At 41.9% G+C, this 26,252-nt stretch overlaps 1 protein-coding gene across 1 annotated transcript in view; it reads left to right on the top strand.

Moving 5' to 3' along the window:
• The window catches only part of LOC139381452 (attractin-like protein 1), a 337,715-nt gene extending 311,999 nt beyond the window's left edge, over positions 1-25,716 (top strand). The window contains exons 29-30 of the mRNA XM_071124992.1: positions 6,771-6,885; positions 24,932-25,716. Of these exons, the coding sequence (XP_070981093.1) occupies positions 6,771-6,885; positions 24,932-25,056 (240 nt within the window). The 3' untranslated portion in view covers positions 25,057-25,716. The remainder of the gene's footprint in view (positions 1-6,770; positions 6,886-24,931) is intronic.
• Positions 25,717-26,252: the final 536 nt, after the last annotated feature.

Genomic DNA, 26,252 nt, shown 5'->3' with positions numbered 1-26,252 from the left:
TACCCCCTGTATATAGCTCCGCTATTGTTATTTACTGCTGCTCTTTAATTATTTGTTATTCTTATCGCTTTACCTTTATTTTTTTAGGCATTTTCTTAAAACTGCATTGTTGGTTAAGGGCTTGTAAGTAAGCATTTCACTGTAAGGTCTACTATACCTGTTGTATTCGGCGGATGTGAGAAATAAACATTTATTTTATTTGATTGACAATCACCGGCTGACAAAATTTCATGACCGCCACAGCCCTAATCTTGCCTCATCCATCTCTCCCCCTGTGACCTCTCCAGCTAGAAAAGCACAAGCTGTTTGGAGATCCATTATCACTCAAAAGGGCATTACAGGGAATTCATTCCAGATTGCCTTGAGATGTGGGTACAAATCGATGGTGATTAAAACTTTGCTTTCTGCTGCCTTGTTCTTATTTTGGGCTTTTGCCTTGTTAGGGTAAGTCAGGTGACTAAATGTTACGTGGCTGTTGGCTCTCCTGGTGTAGGATAAGACAGAAACAAGATGGCTTTTGGTGTCTGGCTTTGGTTTAATGGTTTATTTTTTGCCTTGTCAGAGCAAGCCAGCCAGGTGATTAAGAGTTGTGTGAACGTAGCAGGGATGCCTCAGTGTCTCCTTCTCTGGGATACAAAGTATTTTGAAGGTGCTTCTACACAGGTCTGGTTCCTAAGTTAATTAAGCAGTGACTTTGAAAAATTGGTCTCAAAGGAGCATAGAGGGTTTAAAGGGTGTGTGTGTATGTGTTTGTATCAGTCATCAGATCTCAACCTACTATAAACACTTATGGGAGAATCTGGTGCGGTGCCTGAGACAGCGTTTTCCACCACCAACAAAACACCAAATGATGGAATATCTATTGGAAGAATGGTGTGGGATCCCTACAACAGAGTTCCAGACACTTGTAGAATCTATGCCATGGTGCATTAAAACTGTTCTGGCGGGTCGTGGTGGCCCAATGCCCTATTAAGATATTTTATGTTTCCTTTATTTTGGCAGTTACCTGTATGTAAGTATACAGGCATACTGTATATGGTAGGCCTATTCAGCAAAGTAGTTCATGTGAAAGGCATGTTAATGAAAGGGTGACATTATTATACCCCAGCAGGCTCTGCATTGTGTCTAAAAGTTGAATATGCTCTGAGAGTAATCTGTTATCCTTTGTGCTGGGAATGCATTAATTCAACCTGCCCGATGATCAAAGTCACACACACACACACATCTGCGTATGATGGCATTTCATATGGAAGGTGGGGAAGATTTGATTTGATTTGAGGGAGAAGATTTAACAAGGCATTTGGTATTCATCGGCTTTTGATTAAATGGGATGGTTTGAGCTATGTCTGAATCAGAGACGACAGCTTTACGTTCCTGCCTGTGAGGTACATTTTTACACAGCAGACATATATTTGCATGATTCTTCTCTCTGATTGGCTCGAGCGGTTCACCTTTTTTCCCTAGCTGTTTATGGCATCTGAGGGGATGTGCATGTCCACTGACAAGTGACCCACATACACTACATTAACTCTAGTAGGGGACAGGATATGACCACACGCATCTTAATTACCAAGCCCAAATCACTATCCCCTCCCTCTCTAAAACCCACAATTCCTCTCCTTATACATATTTCACAATGTTTTCTGTCTTTTCCACCCCTCTCTCTCTATTTTTGTTATACCATGGCCCTGTTTTCCCCTCCTCTCCTCCATCTATCTATTACCAACTAGAAGCAGCGTGTTTCTCAGTGGACACCCTCTTCCATCACTTTTACTATTCACCACTTAGTACTGATGGCCCCTTTGTATCGCTGTTTGTAAGAGCCTCTTAGTGACTGCGCCTTTGTCTACATCTGGTGTGGCTAACGAATGCTAACGCTACCTGAAAATTGATGTTGGCTGGAGGCTGTGCAGAGAACTCTCTGAGTTGAAGGAACTCTGGTCTAACAGAATACTAACAGAACTCAAGTCTTACAGAATAGATATGCAAGGTGCACAGGGTAGGTGGTTGAGAAATTAGGTAGAGAGAGGTGACAGAGGCATCTTGAGACACTGTTAAAATCATCTATTTTACTGTTTTATACTGCATTCTCTGTGTTTTGGAGGGAGAAAAATAGACATGCCTTGTGACTTTTCTCAACCCTGTGTTTATGTCAGAGTTGATCAATCCAGTGGGGATCTAACACCTCTTAAGCACATTATTATAAGAAAACCACCAAAGCAGAAAGGAATAGTAAAATAGGACTACAGCAGAGAAAGGTTAACCTCTGCCATCATTCACACTGCTCAGCAAACTATTTAGCCATCTATTCCTCCCACCTTTAAGTGCATGGGAATTGACCACTTTTCTCTTGGAAGGGACAGCTCAAACCAAGTTTTATTTAGTTAGTGTGAGCCAGGAGACAAGAGAGGAAGGGGGAAGAGATTGGATGGGTTAGCCATTTTACAAGTTTCCTCCTGGAATGCCTCTCTCTTTTTCACTTTCTCTCTCTCAATCTCTTTCTCAGTTTCTCTCTCTCCATGTGGGGTGAAAGGGAGGAGAATGATCTAAGAGCTAGAAGAAACCCTTACTTCCTCAGGGGAAGAGGGAAACATAATGGGCAGATATGGGACAGTGGATTCAAGTGGTTTGCCCCTTCTACAGTGTCAACTTGTGCCTTTATACACTAGCACTACTATGTGGTATTCTTTGTCTGTCGCGGTCCTTTATAATGTCAAAGTTGAATGTAGTGTTAGCCCCCCCCTCAGGCTCTTTCCAGTGGAAAATTCCCCCACTTCAGATATAAAAGACTAATGGAGCTGAATGTCTCTCAAATTCTCCTCAGGTCAGGAAATACAGTTAATGTTATCTCCTTTTAGTGTTGCATGCTTGTAAAAGCTTTTCTACTGTACAGCTCAGCAATCTTTCTCTAGGCCGAAATGGCTGCCAGAAGTCTCACCCTTACCCTCACCCTGGCCCTGCTACTTTCTCTCTCTCTGCTCTACTTCCTTGTCCTTACTACTTAAGCTGATTAATTTAGGAGGGGAGCCGGGGGGGTGGGGGGGGGGGTGTAAGTCGCACACTACTGTCCAGAACAACTTCATCACTTACTCCTCCACTCTTTTAATGCCACTCGTCTTGAAGGTGTCATTTTAATAGAATACCTATTAATGAGGATTGAAATTAAACGGACAAATATTTGTGGCCGTGCGGCTGCGGGGAGATGTACGGCCCTCTGAAGCTGTCTTCCAGGCAGATAAATCAGTGTTAAAGATGCCTTTTAAACAGATGAGACACGGCCAGAGTAGGGTTTCCTCTGTCCTCCTTCTCCTGGAGGAAACCCTATGAGAGATTGCAGTACATTTCTAACTACACTGTAGAAATATCTGTGCCTAGTTGCATATCACTGTAACTTTTTGAATTATGTGATGACAATCTTTTTAAATTTGTTAGCGTTGCCTTGTGTGTGTGTGTGTGAGAGAGTGTGTGTGTGTGTGAGTGTGTGTGTGTGTGTGAGAGTGTGTGTGTGTGTGTGTGTGAGAGTGTGTGAGTGTGTGTAATTGCATGCTGGCTAACGGTTGTAACCGCTCAGTCTGAGGGGAAACGAGGAGCGTCAGGTCCAGTCGTTTCCTGGAGGAAATATCCCAGCTGAACGAATGTGTATGTGTTTTCAGCGGTCAGGATCAAAGGAGCCAGTCCCACACCAGGACACATACTTTCATGATCTTTCTCCATGGAAAAAAAGGTGCTATACAAAATCAAATAGGTAGCTGGATGGTCCATGTTATTATTATCTTAAAACAATTATGTGTTAGGGTAGTAGATATAGAAGAATGGCTCAGACTCTAGGACGTTAAGTCATACTACATGAATTTGTCCATTTCATGAATGCAAAGTTCATGTATAGTATTGTAGTGATTGCAGGGTGCACAGAGTTGAATATATATATATATACTATTCTGTACTTTTGGCAAACATATGTTAGTAACACTCAACACTGACATGTGAACGTGTCGGATGTATTTTCTTCTGCAGAAATGCCATTCAAATGAGCTGCTTGTTCCAGACCCATGTAAGACAGCTTCAGTTACGAGGTTCTGCCAGGTTCCTCTAGCACCTGTTTCTCTCTGACGCTCCAAATGGAAACACATCATCATGGCCACTAATTGTTGTGTTGTGTTTCTCGGCTCTTTTAATTGGTAGCAGTGTTGCTAGCGGACGTCGTACTCTAATAAGAACCTCCTGGATGTGGCATAGTGTTGCACTCTGTTCTACCAGAGATGGCTCTTTACGTGAACCTATTTCCTCTTTCAGAGAACTGGCAAATTGTTTGTTTCTTAATGCCCCTAAACACAAAACAAACATGGGAGGCGCTACCCTGTAATTATGCTGTATGCTTCAGCACTTAAACCTATTAGCAATGGGGCCTATGGAAGGGAAGGGGCAGGGGGCAGCAGGCTTTGGTAGTGTGGTGTTAGTGGGCTTTCTGTGTCGTGAGTCTATGTGCATGCGTGGGTGTGGGTGTAATAGAGGAATTGGGATGGATTGGCACTCTTTCAGACGTGCACTGCGTTGTTGAGGCTATTACATGGTCCCTGTGACTGCTGGTTTGTACTTGCCATTTTGATAATTGTTCATTGTTTTTATTTTTGGACTTAATTACAGACCACTTGGGTGGTAGGGCATCTCACACATTGTACTCCTATCAAGCGCCTCTCTTTCTCCCTTTTTCTCTCTCTCTCTCTCTCTCTCTCACTCATTCCCCTTTAATTGACTTCATATTTTTTTGTGAAGAAAGCTTCATATGTATTTCATTTTAAGTGCCTGTAGAATGGTCTCCATGACTTCTGTGATAGAGGAGGTGAGAGAGGAGAGAAGAGCTACAGGGCTGGAGCAGAACAGAGAGTATACGTAAGTGCAAAGAGGGAAGAGTGAAAGCCCAAAATAAGTGAGGGGAGCAGAGAGGGAAGAAGACCAGAATAAGAGCAGTACAGTAGATGGATAGTACATCTCAGGTAGAGCACCCAGCATTGCCACCATGTCTCTGGGGAGAACAAGGGAAGGCAGGCACAGCTGAAGTGAGGTTTCTGGAGAGATATGCATCTGGACTGTACAGGCTACTCTCTAAGGGAGCTCTACCCAAGGAGACAAGCACTTGTGGCAACTGTGAAGAGGAAAGGCTCCCTTCAAGTACTGAATGCTCTATCCACCTTCATTTCACCATATCGACACACCTTTGATGCGTTCCAACTGAAACTGTGTGTCATTTGTAGTGTAAAGTAGATTATAGTAGGGTGCTGGTACTGCAACCAAGCCTATGTAAGAGAAGGCTTCTCTGCTATCATCTGCCGACTGGACGTTGATCTAGATGACCAGAGGTCAAGCCCTCTTCCCTTTTTTTTTTTTTTTTTGGTAAACAACCACATCTGTCTCTTCTCGGATCCTCCTCAGACCAGAACAGACACCAGGAGTAAACACAGTCCAACCGACCTGACTCCTGTGGTGTGGTACCGGGGTCAAGCTGAATAGAGCTCCTTCTAACAGGTACTAGTCGCCAGTGCTAGAGAGACCTTATAACAAAGAGATTTCAGGAGCATATAGACTTTGCTTTAATAGAACTGCTGCCCTCAAGCTCAACTCTAGCTCAACTCTAGCTCTAGACTATGTTGTCCTAGCATCACTTCTGCATCTACCCCTGCTACTCCTCTTCAGCATCATTGTTTGAGCCACCTGTTTCCTCTGTATTTTTCTCCTGAACGCCCCCCTGCTGTGCTTCTGTTCTGTGTTTGAGAGCTGTGCGTAGCAGCAAGGCACCGCGGAGGACGATCAAGTGACAGCGTCAACGTCTCATCGCTTGGTTTAATCATCTCACAGCAGGGATCAATGTGCCTTAAAGCTGAAAGGCGGTGTCTCTACGTGTCTGTGTTTTTGTGTGTGTTTGAACATCCAATGACATACTACAGGAAAATCATTTACTGCCTTTGACAATGTCTAGGTACAGGGTTGACACAGCAGTTGTAAGTGATGATGAGTTGTACTTTGAGAGTGGAAAAAAGACGAACACATTTGCTAAAGTGTAGGATGGTTGTTATTTTGGCCTCCATGTTGGAATGCTTCTGGTGGCAGTAATGACACAGGATTTGGGGTGTACAGTTTGTTTACACACACCCTGCCTCCTTGACAGGGGCATGTTTGACACCCTCTCCTTAGAGAATGTGAGGCTGGTATCTTGAGGCATGTCCTGAGCTGCTTGGTGAGGAGAGCATGGCTTTATGGATGTGAATGAGTGTGTGTACAGGGTCTGTCCCTCAACTTGCCTGAGTGGAATGGATGGGGCGGCTAGGGCTTAGGGGAGCGGAGGAGAATACCTCCCTTGCGCCTGCTGTGCCCTCCATCCATCCATATTCATTACTCTGGCTTCAAGTAGAGCTCTAAGGGCTGTCAGTCAGCCCGCTCCCCCGTGTGTGAGATCCACATCTGGGGGGAGATTGGAGCAGGGTGAGGTTGTGTCCTCCATCCCCTGGGCTTCCAGCCTAACTCAAATAGATGTCCAGTCAATGATGTAGTACATGGTGGATTCTGCTGTTCATTTCCATACTGGATCCATGCATATATACGTTACACGTTTTGTCTATGCGTGTAACAAGCAAAGTTTTAGCGGAACACAACCGTTGCAATGTTCTCTTAGAAGCAGTGGGAAAATGTGGTGTGTCTATATCTGACATACCACTTTGTGATGGGATTTGGGAGTGTTTATTGATTGACATGCTCCTTCCTTCCTCTCTGTGCAGGGTGTGCCCAAGCCTATAGCAGTGGAGCCATGTTGGGGGAGCAGGGCCGGCGTACTGACCGTCCTCTTGTGTCTGCCCAGACTGCCTTCAGGAATACCCCCACCTGGCCAGTCTGGTAAGCACCCGTCTCATCTCCACTCACTGTCTATCTTCTAGACCAGGCCTTCTCCCTTTGGTTATTAAAAGGCACCCACATGCTTCAGATACCACTATTTTCCTCTCCCATTTGAGATATAAAACAAAAGAAAGAGAGAGAGAGAAAGATAAAGTTCAATTTAGAAAATCTCTCTCTCTGTCTCCCTACCGGTTCAAGACTTCAAGAGTCTCTACAGACAGATGCTAACTGAAGCATGACATATTTGAGATGTGGAGACTCTTCTCCTCCCCCAACCTCCCTTTCTCCCCTTCCTCCCTCACCTATCCCCTCTCTCTGTTAGATCCCAACCCCACCTCCCCTTTATCGCAACTAGAACCCAATATCTGCCAGAGTGTCTATTTCTCTACTTCTGGCAGTTCAATTTGGAAATCCGTGTACCATCTGTGTTTGGATGGACACAGATATACCTGATCTATCAACTATTAGGGGCTTTGTTTTGAGAGAGACAGAAAAAGGCATGTTATACCTGGAGGAATTAGCAGGCTGTTGGATCGATTGTTCCCTCCAATAGGTTTTTCAGCAGAGGCCAGATGAGCTCATGTTTCTCCTAAGAGGATCTGTGATATTTCAGAGGTGCTAAATATGCCACTGTGCTGTAGGTAAATGAATAGGGAGATGACCATTTGAATGGCACCCAGTGTCACAGAGATGAGCTCGGGAATGCTTTAGAACTTTTAGCACTGTCAGCAGCCATCAAAATATCGCTTTCCCTCTGTTACTCATATACGCACCCACACGTTATCTCTCTCACTCTTCCTCTCCCTCCACCTCTCTCTTTCTCCCTTTTTCTCACGCTTTCCCACTTATTTTATTTCTCTCCTTTTCCTTTTCCCCTGAAGCCCAGGGCTTTCTGAGAGGCTGCTGTCGGCTCATCGTGTAGGTATAATACATGAGCTGAAATACGAGCAGGTGTAAAAGTGACTGCAGCAGGAAGCCTGTAAAATACAGCTAAAATTAAGCACTTTGCAAGGCATCAGGTTCTCATACTGGGAAAAGCTGCTTGCATTACATTTAGAGGAGCCTTTAAAGACACCAGGTACTGGGCAAATAGTAGGAGCTGATAAGTGCAGCCAGTAAGTACAGGCTACAGTATTGGCTACACATGCTGGGTAAATGCATACTGTGCAGTATGTCAGATCCTGCATGATTTCACAGTTCTTTTTTGTGATAGTTGCGGGCAAAAAGGCTTGATTTTGCTACAGAAATTCTGACATTTTGGATGTCAGTTTGCAAAGATTTGTGTCCAATTTGCCAAGAAATGCTCCGATGGGTGAGACGTTTGTTGACCTGTGTCTTGATTGAAAAATGTTCTGAATTAAAATTGTGTTGATTGCTCATTTGGTATTGCGGTGGTCGAACAGTTTTATTCGGTAATATTGTGGCGATTAAGTACTTTATATGCATATCATACATGGAACTATAGAAATAAAACTGTCACTCTGCAGTAAGTGCTGAAGCAGTGCTGTGAAACCGGGTAGAGAAAGAGAGAGATGTGGTCAGATGCCATAGGGGCTTTAGAATCCCTGAGCTGACAAGGTACAAATCTGTCGTCCTGCCCCTGAGCAAGGCAGTTAACCCACCGTTCCCCGGGCGCCGAAAAAGTGGATGTCGATTATGGCAGCCCCCCGCACCTCTCTGATTCAGAGGGGTTGGGTTAAATGCTGAAGTCACATTTCAGTTGAATGCATTCAGTTGTACAACTGACAAGGTATCCCCCTTTCCCTTTATGGAACACTGGGGGTGGTAACTGGAAATAGCTATTTGTCTTGACCCATCTGATGTGGGAAAACTGGTCAGGAAGAGATGCTAACACCAGTTAGTATGTGAGTGCATGTGTGTGGGGGTGTGTGTTTGTGCATAAGTGCGCTTTATAAATCAAAGTTAATAGGTCACTTACACAGTTTAGCAGATGTTATAGTGGATGTAGCGAAATGGTTGTGTTACTAGCTCCTAAGAATGCAGTAGAAATGTCAAACAAGTACACAAATAACAGTAAAAAACAATAATTTAAGAATGCCAGGACAAATCTAGTTAACAGCACAAATAACACTGCATCAGTAATCCAAATGCAATCTATGCGTATATACACCAAAAAGATATACAAAGAATATGTACAGCAGTAAATACTGTATATTACAGTGAGCTATGTCAAGAATCCAGTATATAAATACAGGTGGTGTATATAAACAGTGAATCAAAAATGCAATGTACTATATGAAAATGATATACTATATATATATATATATATATATATATATATATATATATATATATATATATATATATATATATATATATATATACATACATATACATACATACACACACACACACACACACTATATGAAAAAAATGTAATGAGCTAAATGAAGAATATGGTAGATGAAAAAGATTCCGGTATATACAGTAATCTAGTATATAATTAAGAATCCAGTACATTAATACGCAGTGTGTATAAACATTGTAACAAAAATGCAATGTACAGTAGTAGATACAGTATATTAGAATAAGATATGAAGAATACTATATATGAATACAAAGTGTGAAAGACAGTATAAAATAAACGGTCCAGTGTTTAATGTCTCTATATACACTGAGTGTACAAAACAGGAACACCTGAACATGTGAAAGCTATTGATGTCACATGTTAAATCCACTTCAATCAGTATAGTTGAAGGGGATGAGACAGGTTGAAGAAGGCTTTTTAAGCCTTGAGACAATTGAGACATGGATTTTGTGTGTGTGTGCCATTCAGAGGGTGAGTAGGGAAACAAAAGATTCAGGTGCCTTTGAACGGGGTATGGTAGTAGGTGCCAGGTGCACTGGCTTATGTTAAGAACTGCAAAGCTGCTGGGTTTTTCACACTCAACATTTTCCCGTATGTATCAAGAATGGTCCACCACCCAAAGGACATCCAGCCAACTTGGCACAACTGTGGGAAGCATTGGAGTCAATATGGGCCAGGATCCCTATGGAACGCTTTCGACACCTTGTAGAGTCCATGCCCTGACGAATTGAGGCGGTTCTGAAGGCAAAAGGGAAAGTGCAACTCAATATTAGAAAACTGTTCCTAATGTTTTGTACACTCAGTGTATATGGGACATCAGCGTTGGCTGTGTGTGCATATGTTTGTGAGTATGGGTGTATGTGAGTGTATATTTGAGTACGGAGTCTGTGTGTTTGAGGTGTGTATGAGTCCTTCTTTGTCTATTACTTATTACAGGAGTATGTCATGACGTTGGCCTGGGGTTAGGTTTTTGACAGTCATAAATACCTCTTCCCCCCTTTTTCCTCTCTCTACCCTACTGATGTTACATTTGCAAACCCTTGGTTAACATAGAGATTCTGGGAACATCAGAAGGTGGGGGGGGGAATGAACAATACTCTGGTAATCCGACCAATTTAACATATGCGGTGGTACTTAATGAAATGATGTCAGTTCGGTTGTCATCTGAGACATCTCATCAATGATAAGATGACAGAAATTCTACAGTGGAAAGTCTACACATCAGAGTTATCGGATTCACATGGAATTGTTGTTCAATTTAAATGTTTGAATATGAAATGTTTCGTGATGGGATGAAATGTGATTTTAGCTTCTAAAATGTGAGATTTGGGTTTTCATAAGATAGGGCTCTGCTCAATCAGTGGCCCTCCCCTGTGAAGGGACATGGGCTATAAAACTTTTCAAACACGCCCTCCTCTCCCTTCCTATATAAGCCCTTGACGACAATATAACCTCCTGTTCTGAGGATGTAGGACGACGGTCCGATGTCAGAATGGTTCAGATAATAACTACAGCATGAAGCCAACATCAGCGTGAGCTTTGGTTGCGAATGGTATGAACTTTGAACTCTTATTCACTACAGATGTGATACCTCCTAGCCGTTGAGTTAGCAACAGCAGCTGCAAACGCAGGTTAGGAAGGAACCGACAGAGTATCCCGTCTACCACACAAAAACGCAGCTCATAGTAAATATGTATTGCATTTTCCTTTTCCAAATGGGCGGTAATTTAGAATGCATAAGATACTGTATTTACGATAGCACAGCTTCTTCCCTTTTTTCCTCAGTCTTCCCGCTCCTTCACTCAAACCCAGCCCCTTTTCTTTTGTGTAACAAGCTGTCATATCTGTTCCAACCGCTAGGGGCGTTTTCCTTTATGACGTAATTTGTAATCAAGTTATGATTTAATTATGTGTATGTGTAATTCTGTGTGATTAGTTAGGTATTTAGTAAATCAATTATTAAACCCAATTTTGTATTGCTGATTCAAATTGTTAGCCAGGGTTTATGCAGATAACCAAGAATTTACAACTTTCAGATGAGACTGAATTAAGATGACGATTAATATTGACTGCTATTGATGTAAAATATTACTAGGTCTTTAAGAGCTTATTCGGAAGTTAACAGCTCTATAAATATTATTTTGTTGTTCCCGACTCTCTAGTTAATTACATTTACATGATTAGCTCAATCAGGTGATATTAATTACGGATAAATTATTTTATAGAATAGCATATCACTTAATCTGGCATAACCAAAGACACGACAAGTACTACTTACTACTCTCACTTACTACAGGAAATTGCGTGACGGCTGTTCAACAGTCTGATGGCCTGGAGGTAGAAGCTGTTTTTAAATCTTTCGGTCCTGGTTGTGATGCAGAATAGTATCGACGTATACACTGACTCGGTGACTGGGTTCATCAGTAAGTGCATAGAGGATGCTGTTGCCACTGTGACGATTAGAATTGATCCAAACCAAAAATCGTGGCTAGATGGCAGCAATCGAGCAAAATTGAAAGCGCAAACCACTGCAATTAACCATGGGAATATGAGAATATGGACGTGTACAAACAGACCAGCTATGACCTCCGTAAGGCAATCAGAGGCAAAACGACAGTACTGGAACAAAGAAGAGTCGCAACTCTTATCCGTGTACATGGATGAATGCTTCTCCCTCTGTCATGGATGCCAGGGTTGCCCTTAGTTTGAAGATGTAATCCGGAAACAGGTGTTTTATACAACAGCCTTCTTTCTTAGTTCTCTTTTTTGGACTCTACAAATTTGGCACAATCTCTCTGCTTCCACCGGGCATTCCACTGGTTTCAAAACTCGGTAAACTTCTTCCATGACAACGACACCGTTTCTTCCCCACGATTGTCATCAGAAGACTCCACAATGACTGGTTTGATAAATGTTTTGAACTAAATCAGGAATTTCCTCATTGTCTGATTCATGGGGTGGCAGGTAGACTAGTGGTTAGAGCGTTGGACTACTAACTGAAAGGTTGCAAGATCGAATCCCCTAGATGACAAGGTAAAAATGAGTTGTTCTGCCCCTGAACTAGGCAGTTAACCCACTGTTCCTAGGCTGTCATTGAAAATAAGAATTTGTTCTTAACTGACTTGTCTAGTTAACCTCTTTTGATCTCTAGGGGCGCTATTTCATTTTTGGATAAAAAACGTTCCCTTTTTAAGCGCGATATTTTGTCACGAAAAGATGCTCGACTATGCATATTCTTGACAGTTTTTGAAAGAAAACACTCTGAAGTTTCAGAATCTGCAAAGATATTGTCTGTAAGTGCCCCAGAACTCATTCTACAGGCGACACCAAGATGATGCGTCAACCAGGAAATGAGCAGAATTTCTGAAGCTCTGTTTTCCATTGTCTCCTTATATGGCTGTGATTGCGCAAGGAATGAGCCTACACTTTCTGTCGTTCCCCCAAGGCGTTAGCAGCATTGTGACGTATTTGTAGGCATATCATTGGAAGATTGACCATAAGAGACTACATTTTCCAAGTGTCCGCCTGGTGTCCCTGCGTCGAAATTGGAGCGTAAAGCCAGGTGCAATTATTTTTCCATTTGAGAGCAAGGAGAAACCAGGCTTCCACGAAGGATATATCATTGAAGAGATATGTGGAAAAACACCTTGAGGATTGATTCTAAACCACGTTTGCCATGTTTCAGTCGATATTATGGAGTTAATTTGGAAAAAAGTTCGCGTTTTGAGGGCTGAATTTTCGTTTTTTTTTTTTTTTTGGTAGCCAAATGTGATGTACAAAACGGAGCTATTTCTAATACACAAAGAATCTTTTTGGAAAAACTGAGCATCTGCTATCTAACTGAGTCTCCTCATTGAAAACATCAGAAGTTCTTCAAAGGTAAGTTATTTTATTTGAAGGCTTTACTTGTTTTTGTGATAGTTGCCTGCTAAATGCTAACGCTAATGCTAACGCTAAATGCTACGCTAGCTAGCTACTGTTACACAAATGATTGTTTTCCTATGGTTGAATATAAGCATATTTTGAAAATCTGAGATGACAGTGTTGTTAACAAAAGGCTAAGCTTGAGAGATAGCATATTTATTTAATTTCATTTGCGATTTTCATGAATAGTTAACGTTGCGTTATGGTAATGAGCTTAGGTCTATAAATAGAATCCCGGATCAGGGTTTGGTCGTCGCAACAGGTTAAATAAAGGAAAAATAAATAATTCATTTTCAGAATCAGCATGGCACAATCATCCTCTAGAAAGTAGTCCATCACCATGTTTTCCCACTGAGCTTTGTCGATAGCGCTATTAACTTCAAGGCAGCAATGTTGAGAGCGGTAGCAACACTTTTTGTCACTCCCTGATCTGTTTCACATGTCCTTGTGATTGTCTCCACTCGCCCATCTTCCCCATTATCCCCTGTGTATTTACACCTGTGCTCTCTGTCTGTTGCCAGTTTGTCAAGTCAACCAGCATTTTGTCTCAGCTCCTGCTTTTCCCCAGTCCCTCTTATTCTCGCCCTCCTGGTTTTGACCCTTGCCTGTCCCAACTGTGAGCCCGCCTGCCTGCCGTCCTGTACCTTTGCCCCTACTCTGGATTACCGACCTCTACCTGACCCTGTTCCTGCCTGTCGTCCTGTACCTTTACCCCACCACTCTTGATTATTGATCCCTGCCTGCCCAACCTGACACTTGCCTGCCCCTGTTGCAGTAATAAACATTGTTACTTCAACACAGTCTGCATTTGGGTCTTACCTGAAATGTTATACTTTTTCAGTTCTTTGTGACATCTTTCAATAAAGCAGCAGTAGATAGGCTTATCCACACGTACTTAGCAGCTCATGTTATAGACAGAAGCATGCTACATGGCAGACCAATCCAAACTCATGTCCAACCCATCCATTATCCTAGCCAATCATGGCTAGCCGGAAGGTTCCTATATTTGCCGTGGCTAAACCAACTACCAACTCAATATTTAACAGTTTTATATTTATAGATGGCATACGATTATGTTATTGAGGCATATGAAAGTTCACATGTTCCAGAAGGCATTTCTGCCCATATTTTGATTTAAAAAAATAATAATAATCAAATGACTCTTCTGTGAAGTAGTGACGTTACGACATACACCTAGTTTCTTGAAATGGGTCACAAAGGTCCCTTCACACAGACAGTGTAGTGAAGAAAGTGCAACAGTGCCTATTCAACCTCAGGAGGCTAAATCATTTCAGCTTGACACCTAACACCCTCACAAACTTCTACAAATGCACCATTGAGAGAATCCTGTCAGGCTATATCGCCGCCTGGTACGGCAATGCACTGTCTGCAACCGCAGGGCTCTCCAGAGGGTTGTGTGGTCATTCCAATGCTTCATCGGGGGCACACTGCCTGCCCTCTAGGACATCTACAGCACCCGGAAGGCCAAGAAGATAATCAAGGACCTCAGCCGCTCGAGCCACAGCCTGTTCACCCTGCTAGCATCTAGAAGTAGGAGACAGTACGAGTGCATCAAAGCTGGGACCGAGAGACTGATAAACAGCTTCTATCTCAAAGCCATCAGACTGTTAAACAGTCACCACTAGCCGGACTCCACCCAGTACCCTTCCCTGAACCTTAGTCACTGTTACAAGACCGGCTTCCAAACTGTACTCTACCCTGCACCTTAGAAACTGCTTTGCCATATGTACATAATGTTTACATACTGTTTTACTCACTTTATATGTATATACATAGTCATGGCTCATCAGTATTTATATACTGTCCATACTGTCTATACAAACCATTATATACAGTGCATTCGGAAAGTATTCAGACCCCTTGAGATGTTTCTACAACTTGTTTGGTGTCCACCTGTGGTAAAATCAATTGCATGGACATGATTTGGAAAGGCACACACCTGTCTATATAAGGTCCCACAGTTGACAGTGCATGTCAGAGCAAAATCCAAGCCATAAGGTTGAAGAAATTGTCCGTACTGCTCAGAGACAGGATTGTGTCAAGGCAAAGATCTGGGGAAGGGTACCAACAATTTCTTTAGCATTGAAGGTCCCCAAGTACACCGTGGTCTCCATCATTCTTAAATGGAAGACGTTTGAGCTGACTGCCTGGCCAAACTGAGCAATCGGGGGAGAAGGGCCTTGGTCAGGGAGGTGACCAAGAGCCCGATGGTCACTCTTACAGTGCCCCAGAGTTTTTCTGTGGAGATGGGAGAACCTTTCAGAAGATCAACCATCTCTGCAGCACTCAACCAATCAGGCCTTTATGGTATGGTATTTCACTGCACCCGCTATAATGTCTGCTAAACTGAGTGCGCGACCAATAAACTTTGATTTTGATTTGATCAACTTTGATTTGAGAACCTGAATTCAAATCTTTGAAAGAAAGTGACAGCCTCCTCACCACATTTGTGGTGGTTCAGAACTCTATAGCAGGGTTAGTATTAGTTTTCAGTAATCTGCCTTTACAAAATGAAAACCATCAAAAATCTGTTTTAAAACATTTCACCTGCGTTTTATATTGAAAGTCAGTGTTTTTTTTGCTTCAATAGAGTAATAAGGGGCATGCAACTATAGTTTTTTTTCACACAAAATACATTAGTGCAACATATTCATCAGGAAATAATTTATCAGATGACAACAGTCGGCTGCAGCCACACATGTCAATCAGCTGTCATGATGTTGCCCTCTTTGAGTACAGCGAGCACCATCCCCCGCTCTTTGCTTCTACAACCAGACTGCTGTGGGCAGAGTGAGGTCGTATATTCCTAAGGAAGATCCTGCCTCATGGACACACAGTTATAGAGAGTAGTTTCATGGGGACAAAGGAAATCCTTCCACCTCACAGAACGTGAGGTACGAACAAATTTCATGTTCCAGAGAAAGTGTAAAAGATCGGTGAAGAATCCAGCTACGAACTGGTGCGTTTGTCACAACTTGGGAAGCTCAAGAGAGACGATGTGGCAACATTACCATAACGCTGTTTATATAATAGCCTCAGATATGAGGTTTACATCTAATTGTTGTATAAGATGAATGATTGAGGATGATACAGTTTGAATAATGGTGTAATATGATTGTGGACTGTCTAATGAAGAAAATACAATTCCCTTTTGATTTGAACTAAATCAGAGGCCATTCTGAATAAAACCCCACTTTGAGAAATTATCAGAAGACCATGTTTTTCTCCATTAGGAGGGGGACTAAAGGTTGTAGACCATTGCTGAATCTTTTAACCATACCACGTGGTTAAAACTCAGACTATCGATACCGACAGAATAAGAACAAGTCTTTGATACTAATTACTAGTCTGCAGCTAGGAATTCGACATCAATTGAACGCGAATAACGACAACCACCGAAACATCTATTCTATAACGAATGTCACTCTGAACAATCCCCGCTAACCACAACCGAGAGAGACGGACAATTCTGCAAAATAAATTAACTTTTCACCAGCGATCAAGACGACAAACTGAGCGTAAATATATATATTGATTGCAATTGTTCCCGAATGAGTGAGCGTTTTTTATTGTTATAATTAACTTTGTAGGGACTTCTTAATCGACCCCCCCCCCCCCCCCCCATTGCCCCTTTGTCTAACAAGCTGCCATGCCGGTTCAGCCCACTAGGGCACATTCTATCATTTCATGTAACCATATTTACTGTTTGTTTATCCATTTCTGTGAATTACTTAGTAATAAATAAATGATTTAAGACAATTGATGTATGGATGACTCATAGTGAAGACTGGGTTAGTGCAGATAACCAACAATTTACGATGTTTGGAATGAGACTAACGTGAGGTAAAATAAATAAATCATTAATCAGAAGACTATTGATCAGATGTGAAAATATCTGAAAGGTTATATTGGGAAATTATAACTTTGTAATCTGAATACTTTCCTTGGTGCCCCAACTTCCTAGTTAATTACAGGTACACGATTAATTACTTTGATCGCGTTATACTAATTACTGGGAATCTTTGATAAAACTATGTCTTCAATTTAATGATATTAAAGACAAGACACAGCTTATAATGAAAAAGCAAGGTATTTTTGCAAAAACAATGCATGACCATCATATTTCTAAGGCTTATTATCATAGAAATAATGTAGCCAGCTATATTTCCTAATGTTTTGCTTGAAGTTATTATTTCAATTTAACTTGCTGCCGGAAAGAAACTACACCTGAGGAAAGTACACGTAGAAAAGAAGTCTGCACGTCAGTCAGAGTGCTGTCTGGTAATCCAATGACTCGAGCAAAAATATTTCATAGAAGTGGAGAAGTGCAACTGAAGCACAAAATTAGTCCTTTTACATTCATGATCTGGTACGAACCCTGACTGAACCGAGCAGAATTTACAATAAGAATAATTTTAAATCTGCATTTACAAAACGCAGTAAGTAATTTTTTCAGGGTTTTATCTTTCCTTTTCTGCGTGAAAAACTCAGAATCCTGCGTTATCGCGACACCTGCGCCATATTAATCCGCCTTTTAGGATCCTGACGGTTTCTCCGATTTTGGGATTAAAGTGCCTGGATGTTGAGAGCCTGGGGTTTATATGATGGGTAGAGCAGTACACAGTCCTGTCTGGTACAGAGCTCAAACACATTGTTCTGTAATGCTGAGATCAGCAGAGCTGAGGCTCCCAGGATAGCACAGGTGGATAAAGGGCTCATCTTCATAGGAAAAGTTACTCAGAGGAGTTCCATACCAACCATATCCATACATAACACTGTGGAGGAAATGTCACATTTCAACTCCATCCTCTGCAAGAAGTAGAAGTTTTAGTTGTATTAATTGTTGTCTGGTATAGACAATCTGCCTGCACATACACACACATACCCACAAACATGCCGAATGCACACGTGTACACACACACACACACCCACCTCTCCACAGGCATGTCTGTGTATAGAGATTACAAGCTGGTGAAGCAGTCAACTTCTCTAAGCCCCCTGTGTGTCACTGGCTTTACAGTGCTCTGCCGAGGAGACCAGAAGAAGCACCAAATCCCTCCACTCTGGAGTCTATCATTGCCCATCTCCCAACACAAACACACTACTAAATCTGTCTAAGTCAGGGGAGCGGTGGATCTAACCAAGCCTAATGTATTCCTTCAGTCCAATAGTTGAGTGAGGGGCCATTGTATTAATCTGCTTACTCTACTTCCAACCTACTGGGACTAGCTGCTTAGTGAGGAACTTCCCCTGAATGTAGGGAAGTTGGTTTCAACATTCTAAAATGTCTGAGAAAGGGTGTGTACTTTTAAAAGTCAGGCTTCTCAGACAGACTTACTATACAGCTGGAGCTAGATTGGCACATGGATAAAATGTCCAAAAGACACAGACAGACATTCTCCTATTTGCTGAAGGGACAAAGACAGACAGACAAACATATAGCTATATAGCAGCCATCTCCTACTCTAGTCTTACTACCTCATCTTTCACATCATGTCTTAATTCTTTACCTGCTCCTCTTTCCATCATCAGTCTTCTCTACCTTCTCCCTCATTGTTGGGATTCCCCTACAGGATGAGATGTCAGGACAGGGAAGAAAACCATCTCCCTGCCAGATACCAGCATGTTCTTAGGAGTTTAAACATAGTCTCCACACAAACACAGCAATCCTGTTCTCATCAACAATAACCTGCCTATTCAGGAGAGATCTGTTGAGTGAGTGCGGTCCGAGGTAAGAGTCTGTGGTGGTACCCTCGTTGCCCAGCGACTTGCATTTAGCCAAGGTGCCTGTAAAGATAGTCGCTAGTGAAAGTCTACACACCCATTGCACAGTCTTCACATTTTGCTGCCTTAAAATGTAATCTGCCAAACCTACAGATCTACACAACCTACTCCACATTTTCAGTGAAAGAAAAAGTAAAGAACATTTTCTAAATTAATAACCAAAAAAATTAAGATGTGTTGATTGCGTATGTCTTCACACCCCAGAGTTAATACTCGATGGAAGCACCTTTGGCAGCAATTACAGCTGAGACTAATTTTGTATAAGTTTCTACCATCCTTGCACAACTCTTAGGGCAACATTGTTATTGTCAAAATTGTTTAAAGGTGCACAATTGCTCCGCCATTTCCTGGTTACAAAAATTTGAATAGTTTGCCTAATTTCAGTTTATGTGGAAAAAGAAGCAAGTATAGTGTAGAGAATCATTATGTAATCTGAACTGCTGTGAAATATATTTTCCATAACCCAAAATATTGTATTGTTAGCTCTTTGAAGCTTAAAAATGGGAAGCAAAGAAATAGTGCACATAGAACAGATCTACCACTTCTTAGACTTGCTTTCAATAAGAATGACAGATCTATAACTCATATTTCTATGTGAATTCACCCCAAAAGTTACATATTGCAGCTTTAAGCTCAGTAAATCAAATCAAATCATATATGATCATGACTGCGACTGGATCATTCAGAAACACACCACCCCTTGGAAAGCCATTCTGGTGTGTCTTTGGTATTTAAGTTTGTGTAATTGTCCTGCTGAATAATAAAACACATTGTATTTTTTCAGAATACGATGGGTGTTCTGTGCATTTCAATCACCGATGAAGGCAGTAGGTTACTTAAGACAGAAACGATACAAGGGAGGTTGGTTGGGGAGGACGGGTGGGTGTATAACGCGAAGGTCTAGCAACCCAAACGCGTGTTCGAATCACGATGGACAACTTTAGCATTTTAACTAATAAGCAACTTTACAACTATGTACTACTTTTTTAGCTACTTAGCTAGCATGTTAGCTAACCTTAACCATGTAAATACCCTAACCTTAACCCCTAACCCCTAGCCAAGCTAATGTGAGCTACAACACATTTTCATTCTTTATGAAGAAAATGTTCTACTTGACACAAATGCGTTAGGAAGAAAATTGTGTGGTAGACATGAAAATTGCGTATTCAACACAATGCGTTATGAAGAAAATCCTGTGGTGGACATGAAAAAATGTACTTTTTTGTGTGCCCGTCACGAATTTCAAATAAGTCATGTGTCTATTTCACAATAATCTGTGATAGTGTGTTGCCATTACATGACGGTGCCACCTGGCAATACCTGAAAATACAGAGGGTCACCAACATTGATTTCACTCCACATTACTGATCTGTATGACAAAGTGAAAAGGAAGCCATCCATTCTTTTTGCAACAAGGCCATTAAGTAATACTGCAAGACAACACAGCAAAGAAATGAACGTTTTTTGCCTAAATTAAAACTGCAAGTTTGAGTCTAATTTAATACAACACAGAGCGAAACCCTCTGTATTTTCAAGTATTGTGGTGGCAGCATCATGTTATGGGTATGCTTGTCATCGGCAGGGACAGGAGAATTTGTCAGGATCAAAAAACCCACAGTCTTCTGTAAATCTTACCTTGGGATATATGTAGTTACATTTTTCAGAGGGACAATTGCACACGTTACTGACAAAGACACACCAGAATGGCTTTCCAAGAGTTGTGAATGTTCCTGAGCGGTCCAGTCTCAGTCCTGACTTACATTTTTGGTTTGAATATTGCTGCCCATAAATGATTCCCAATCACATTAACTGAGTTTGAGCAATTTTGACAAAAACAAGAGTTGTGCAAAGTTGGTAGAATCTTATACAAAATTATTCACAGCTGTAATGGCTCCCAAAGGTGCTTCCACCAAGTATTAGCTCTGGGGTGTGAAGACATACACAATCAACACATTTTTGTTATTTTTATTTTTTATTAATTAGGAAAATGTTCTGTGTAGATCTGTAGTCGAAAAAATCTAATGTAATCCCTTTTTACATTTCATTTTAAGGCAATATAATTTGAAGACTGTGCAAGGGGTGTGTAAACTTTCACTAGGCACTGTAAGTCTCCCAGTCTCAGTTCAATGTGGCATTGGTTTATAATTCTCTTGAAGTTTCCCAAGCAAGCGATGGAAAATGGAGGAAAAAACACTATCAGGGTCCCAGTTATCTCTCCTTTTCTGCTTTCCTGACCATCTCTCTATCCGCCGAGCTACCACCATGACGCCTCGTTTCCCATCACAGCCTCGTGGTCCGGTGGCCTTGGCTTTTTCTAAGCTCGTTAAACTAACATACGCTGCTGAGTGTGTCGAGGAAAGATAACGCATACAAATAAAGATATGATTGCTCTTTTTTTTCTTAATATTCTTTCTTAATCCCTTTTCTTTTATGTCACCATTATTGGGAATGTAAGGGTATGGTGTTCTGTTTCCAGGCATAGTGTCTATTCACATCCAGACTCAGGGCTCTCTTTCTCTCTCTGACCTACAGTGCAGGCTGGGCTGGACTACAGTGTTGTCCAGTTATTCTGAGGGTATCAAAGGCATCATCTTGTCTCCTACTGTTCCCCCTGCGCAGTTATGAGTGGAGAGCTTGTTGACAGTGATATGAGAACCAAGTGGGAAGCAGAGGTTATTGACCCAGAGTGGATCTTCTTATGTGACTCTTTCATTCACTCCTTGTCTCAGATAATATGTCCTCCTAGTTTGGGTGATGAGGATTTAAAAGACTGTTAATAAGTATATGTTTAACCGATTTAACAGGATTTAGAAACAATTCAATTCAGTTACAATAGGAACTGACTTTGAGATGAGGCTTGCACATCTGGTCAACATTATCAACCACATTGTCTGGTGAAGATACACTACATACAAAAGTATGTGGACACCCCTTCAAATTAGTAGATTCTGCAATTTCAGCAACACCTGTTTCTGACAGGTGTATAAAATTGAGCACACAGCAATGTAATCTCCATAGACAAGCATTGGCAGTAGAATGGCCTTACTGAAGACATCAGTGATGTTCAATATGGCAACATTATAGGATTCCAACAAGTCAGTTTGTCAAATTTCTGCCCTGCTAGAGCTGCCCCGGTCAACTAAGTGCTGTTATTGTGAAGTGGAAATGTCTAGGAGCAACAACAGCTCAACCGCAAAGTGGTAGGCCACACAAGCTCACAGAACGGGACCGCCGAGTGCTGAAGCGCGTAGCGCTTGCAACACTCACTACCGGGTTCCAAAGTGCTTCTAGAAGCAATGTCAGCACAATAACTGAATCTGGGTTTGGCAGATGCCAGGAGAACGCCACCTGCCCCAATACATGGTGACAACTGTTAAGTTAAGTGGAGAAGGAATAATAGTCTGGGGCTGTTTTTCATGTTTCGGGCTTATGCCTCTTAGTTCCAGTGAAGGGAAATCTTGACGCTACAGCATACATTGACATTCTAGATGATTCTGTGCGTCCAACTTTGTGGCAACAGTTTGGGGAAGGCCCTTTCCTGTTTCAGCATGACAATTCCCCTGTGCACAAAGCAAGGTCCATAGAGCAATGGTTTGTCAAGGTCAGTGGCCTGCACAGAGCCCTGACCTCAACCCCATTGAACACTTTTGGGATGAATTGGAATTCCGACTGTGAGCCAGGCCTAATCATCCATCATCAGTGCCCGACCTCACTAATGCTCTTGTGGCTGAATTGAAACAAGTCCACGCAGCAATGTTCCAACATCTAGTGGAAAGCCTTCCCAGAAGAGTGGAGGCTGTTATAGCAGCAAAGTGGGGACGAACAACATATGAATGCACATGATTTTGGAATGAGATGTTTGACAAGCAGATGTCCAAATACTTTTAGTCATGTAGTGTATCAAACTAGGACAAGGTTTTCACAAGGATTCTCACTCTTAATGATGCTATTTGAATAATGGGGAACCAACAGTAGCTCATGGAGAAATCCTGCCTGGCCAGCAGAAATACTAAAAGCTAAACTTGAAAGTCAAGCAGCTGTAATCTGTGTGAGAAAGTTATAACTGTAACTCGACTCCTTTATTGTCATGCAGATGACACTAATTCTATTATATTTCATTACAAGCTGTCATCAGAATAATGTGCTTGTTCTTCTTATTTAGTTTGAGTTTTATATAACCTTTATAAAAAATAAACAAATTCAAGAAAGACCTGGCCTTTTTACTGTATTTCTCTTCACTAAAACCCTCGTCAGATCTTAATACTATGATACTATGTCCCATTCCTGTTTGATTGAAAATTATATGTATTTGGGGTCCCTAGTGCTAGAAAGGCCCTTCCTGTTCCAAACCATTTTGTACATCAGGGTTAGTGATCCAGCAACCTCACCTGACAAAACAATTCCCTTAGTAGGTTGCATTAGCAGGGAGCGCCCTTCACCTCCACTCACCTGTATCCTGATTTGATTATGTTGTCCAAATAATTTGATTTGAGATGCATATCTCTGGTTATCCAGAAGGCTTTGGCTTTAATTAGCAATCATGAAAAATAAGCTATTTGGTTGTAAGCCAGCATTTCCCAAACTCGGCCTGGGGATCCCAAGGGGGGCATTATTTGGTTTTTGCCCTATCACTACACAGCTGATTCAAATAGCCAAACCTTGATGATTAGTAGATTATTTGAATCAGCTGTGTAGTGCTATGGCAAAAACCAAAACGTGCTCCCAGGGTGGGACCCAGGACCGAGTTTGGGAACCACTGTTGTAAGCTTTCACCTTTGGTTGAGTCACCAAATTGGCATCTATAACGATCACTTTTTCATGAAATGTTTTTAGTTTTCTTTGAAAAGCTTTAATTTAAAAAAAAGTGTTACTTTCAAGTGTGGAAAGTTTGTCTTTCAAGAGTTACATGTAGTGGTGGTTTCTATCCAATAGTAGTGATGGCTTTGGATGTCAAGGTCAGACATATTAGCTGCAGTGTTACGTGTAGTGATTGCTATAGAAAAAGTGTCAGGTAACAGTGTTGAAAAGGATCTGGTTGTGATTTGGAGTGAAAGGGCTGACAGGTAATCTAGTCTGGCTCCACTGACCAGACATGTCAGGCTGTAGACTAAGAGTGTCAGCCCAGGCTCTTTTCTCTCCTCCACTCCCACTTTGTCCCTCTCTCTATACCTCTCTAACTCAGACATCTTGTTCTGTAATCAGTGCTGAGGGTTGGCCTGTCCGTGGCGGCGGGAAAGAGCACTGAGGCGATTGTTGCCATGCCTACCTAAGGCACACTGTGGCTTGACCACACACATGCATAGGCAAACTGCGCGCACTCACACATCATTGTAAGGAAGCATTTCACTGTAAGGTGTAGACTGCACCTGTTGTATTCGGCGCATGTGACAAATACACATTTGATTTGATTTCACATCAGTGTTCCCTCTGCAAAAACCCAGGAATCACTGGTGTGTGAAACGCTTAAACATGTAGAGTTTTTTTTCCCCTTGTTTTTCTCTTTAGTTTTTTGGTCTGCATACAAGGAGATTTACTTCCTGTCCTAATGAGTATACTAGTCAAGCCTACCGCTGTACAGAGGGCAAGCCATACTGAAAATCCATATTAACTACAGTAAGCATCTGGTGTCATTGTGTTCTCCACTTTTTTTTGTTGCACTGTGGAGAAAATAGCAGACCATCAGATTGTTGTTTTGAGAAAAAGAACAGCCCATAGCAGCCTAGAGAGGTATAGAGCTATGCTTCAGTGACATGTAGTTCCTCGTCTCCTGCTGAACTCTGATATGTGAGGGCTTGGGCAGGAGTTGGGGAAGCGTTTCTGGGAGTTGGGAAAGGGTTTAAGCGGGCGGGAGACAGCGAGCTAATTACTGTCTGCTGTGTTTTACTTTGCCACACTGCTGAGTGTCTTCTTTGAAGCTCACCTCCCTTCTTCTGTCTCTCTCCCTCCTCCCATTCCCTTTCTCCCTCCCCCATGTGTTTCTCCCTGTAGGCATTGCCATCGCCAGTGCCCTGATTGACACCTCGCAGCAGAAACCTGGAGACTTCAAAGATAAGTATCATGGCCTGAAGAACCGCAAACTGCACGCAGTAACACATCAGGGGACCTGTGTTTGAACCGCCTGACCAAAAGGGGAGCCTGAATGCACCTGAAAGGACCGCGAACGCTTCTGTTTTATGATGAGTTCTTGCTCTATTTTTATCAGTCTTTCAACAACCCGGCGTGCTGAAGTGAACCTGGTGATAACAGAATCCCTTTATTGAGATGTTGAGTGTCAGCAAGCAAAGTGTGCCTCATCCCCACGCCCTGTAATGTTGTTTTTTTCCCCAGAGTGACTTGTCTGCTCTCTGGTTGGATCTCTGCCCAGCCCAGCTGGAGGGTTCTGGACATCCCATTGGCTCTCTGCCAGGAAGTTTGTAGTCTGCACTTCCTCCCTGTGAACACATCTCCTTAAGAGTTCAGGAAGAGCAGGTCGCCACTGGAAGTTTGAATGTCATTGTGACATGAGTCTGAAAGAACAATGCCAAGGGCCTCTTGCTGGTGTGATGTGTGCTCATTTTGATACAAAGATAAAAGCTCTTTTAAGTTCAATCCAGGCTAGATGAACAGAGCAGCGTATGGGTCTAGATAGAATAGCTTGTGACTTGACTATATGGTTGCCTCACTCTGAGGTAATGTATCCTGTGCTGAGGATTCCTCCCATGACTTAGCCTACCAGCAGTACAGCATGTCATGGCCTAATGAAGAAGTCGGATGCAAAGAACAGCGGGAAAAAAGGAAGAAAACTGGTATCAGTATTGAAACATGCCTGTGTTTGTTATGTTTAACTTCATTGTCAAAGAGCAATGGCATAACATTTAGAATGGCATTTAAATGCATGTCCTCTCCATGTGTCCAAAATTATTAGCACCCTTGATAAAGATGAGCAAAAAATACTGCATAAAATTAATAATACATAATACTGAGCTATATTGTATGTATATATAAAATAAAGGAAAATTATATGATTTTATACCAATACAAATGCTCATAGAAAGAGTATAAGTAATGAAAAACATTCTCAAAAAGATAGGGTCAAAATTATTGGCACCCCTGTTTTGAATACCTTTCAATACCTATTATAATAATAATCAAAATAATATATGCCAAAGTTACTTAGTCATGTGTGCATACATTTTCATATGGGTAGTCCCAGCGGGAACACACACAATACTTCACCTTGCAAGGATAATATGAGATTGAAGAACACATTGGGAGGTATTTTAGACCATTCCTCCATACAGAATCTTTCCAGATCCTTATCTGCTGCCCT

The sequence above is a fragment of the Oncorhynchus clarkii genome, chromosome 23, assembly GCF_045791955.1.
Source record: "Oncorhynchus clarkii lewisi isolate Uvic-CL-2024 chromosome 23, UVic_Ocla_1.0, whole genome shotgun sequence".
NCBI classification, from domain to species: domain Eukaryota; kingdom Metazoa; phylum Chordata; class Actinopteri; order Salmoniformes; family Salmonidae; genus Oncorhynchus; species Oncorhynchus clarkii.
The sequence above is the reverse complement of the archived record's forward strand: the minus strand, read 5'-3'. Positions and strand labels throughout refer to the sequence as shown.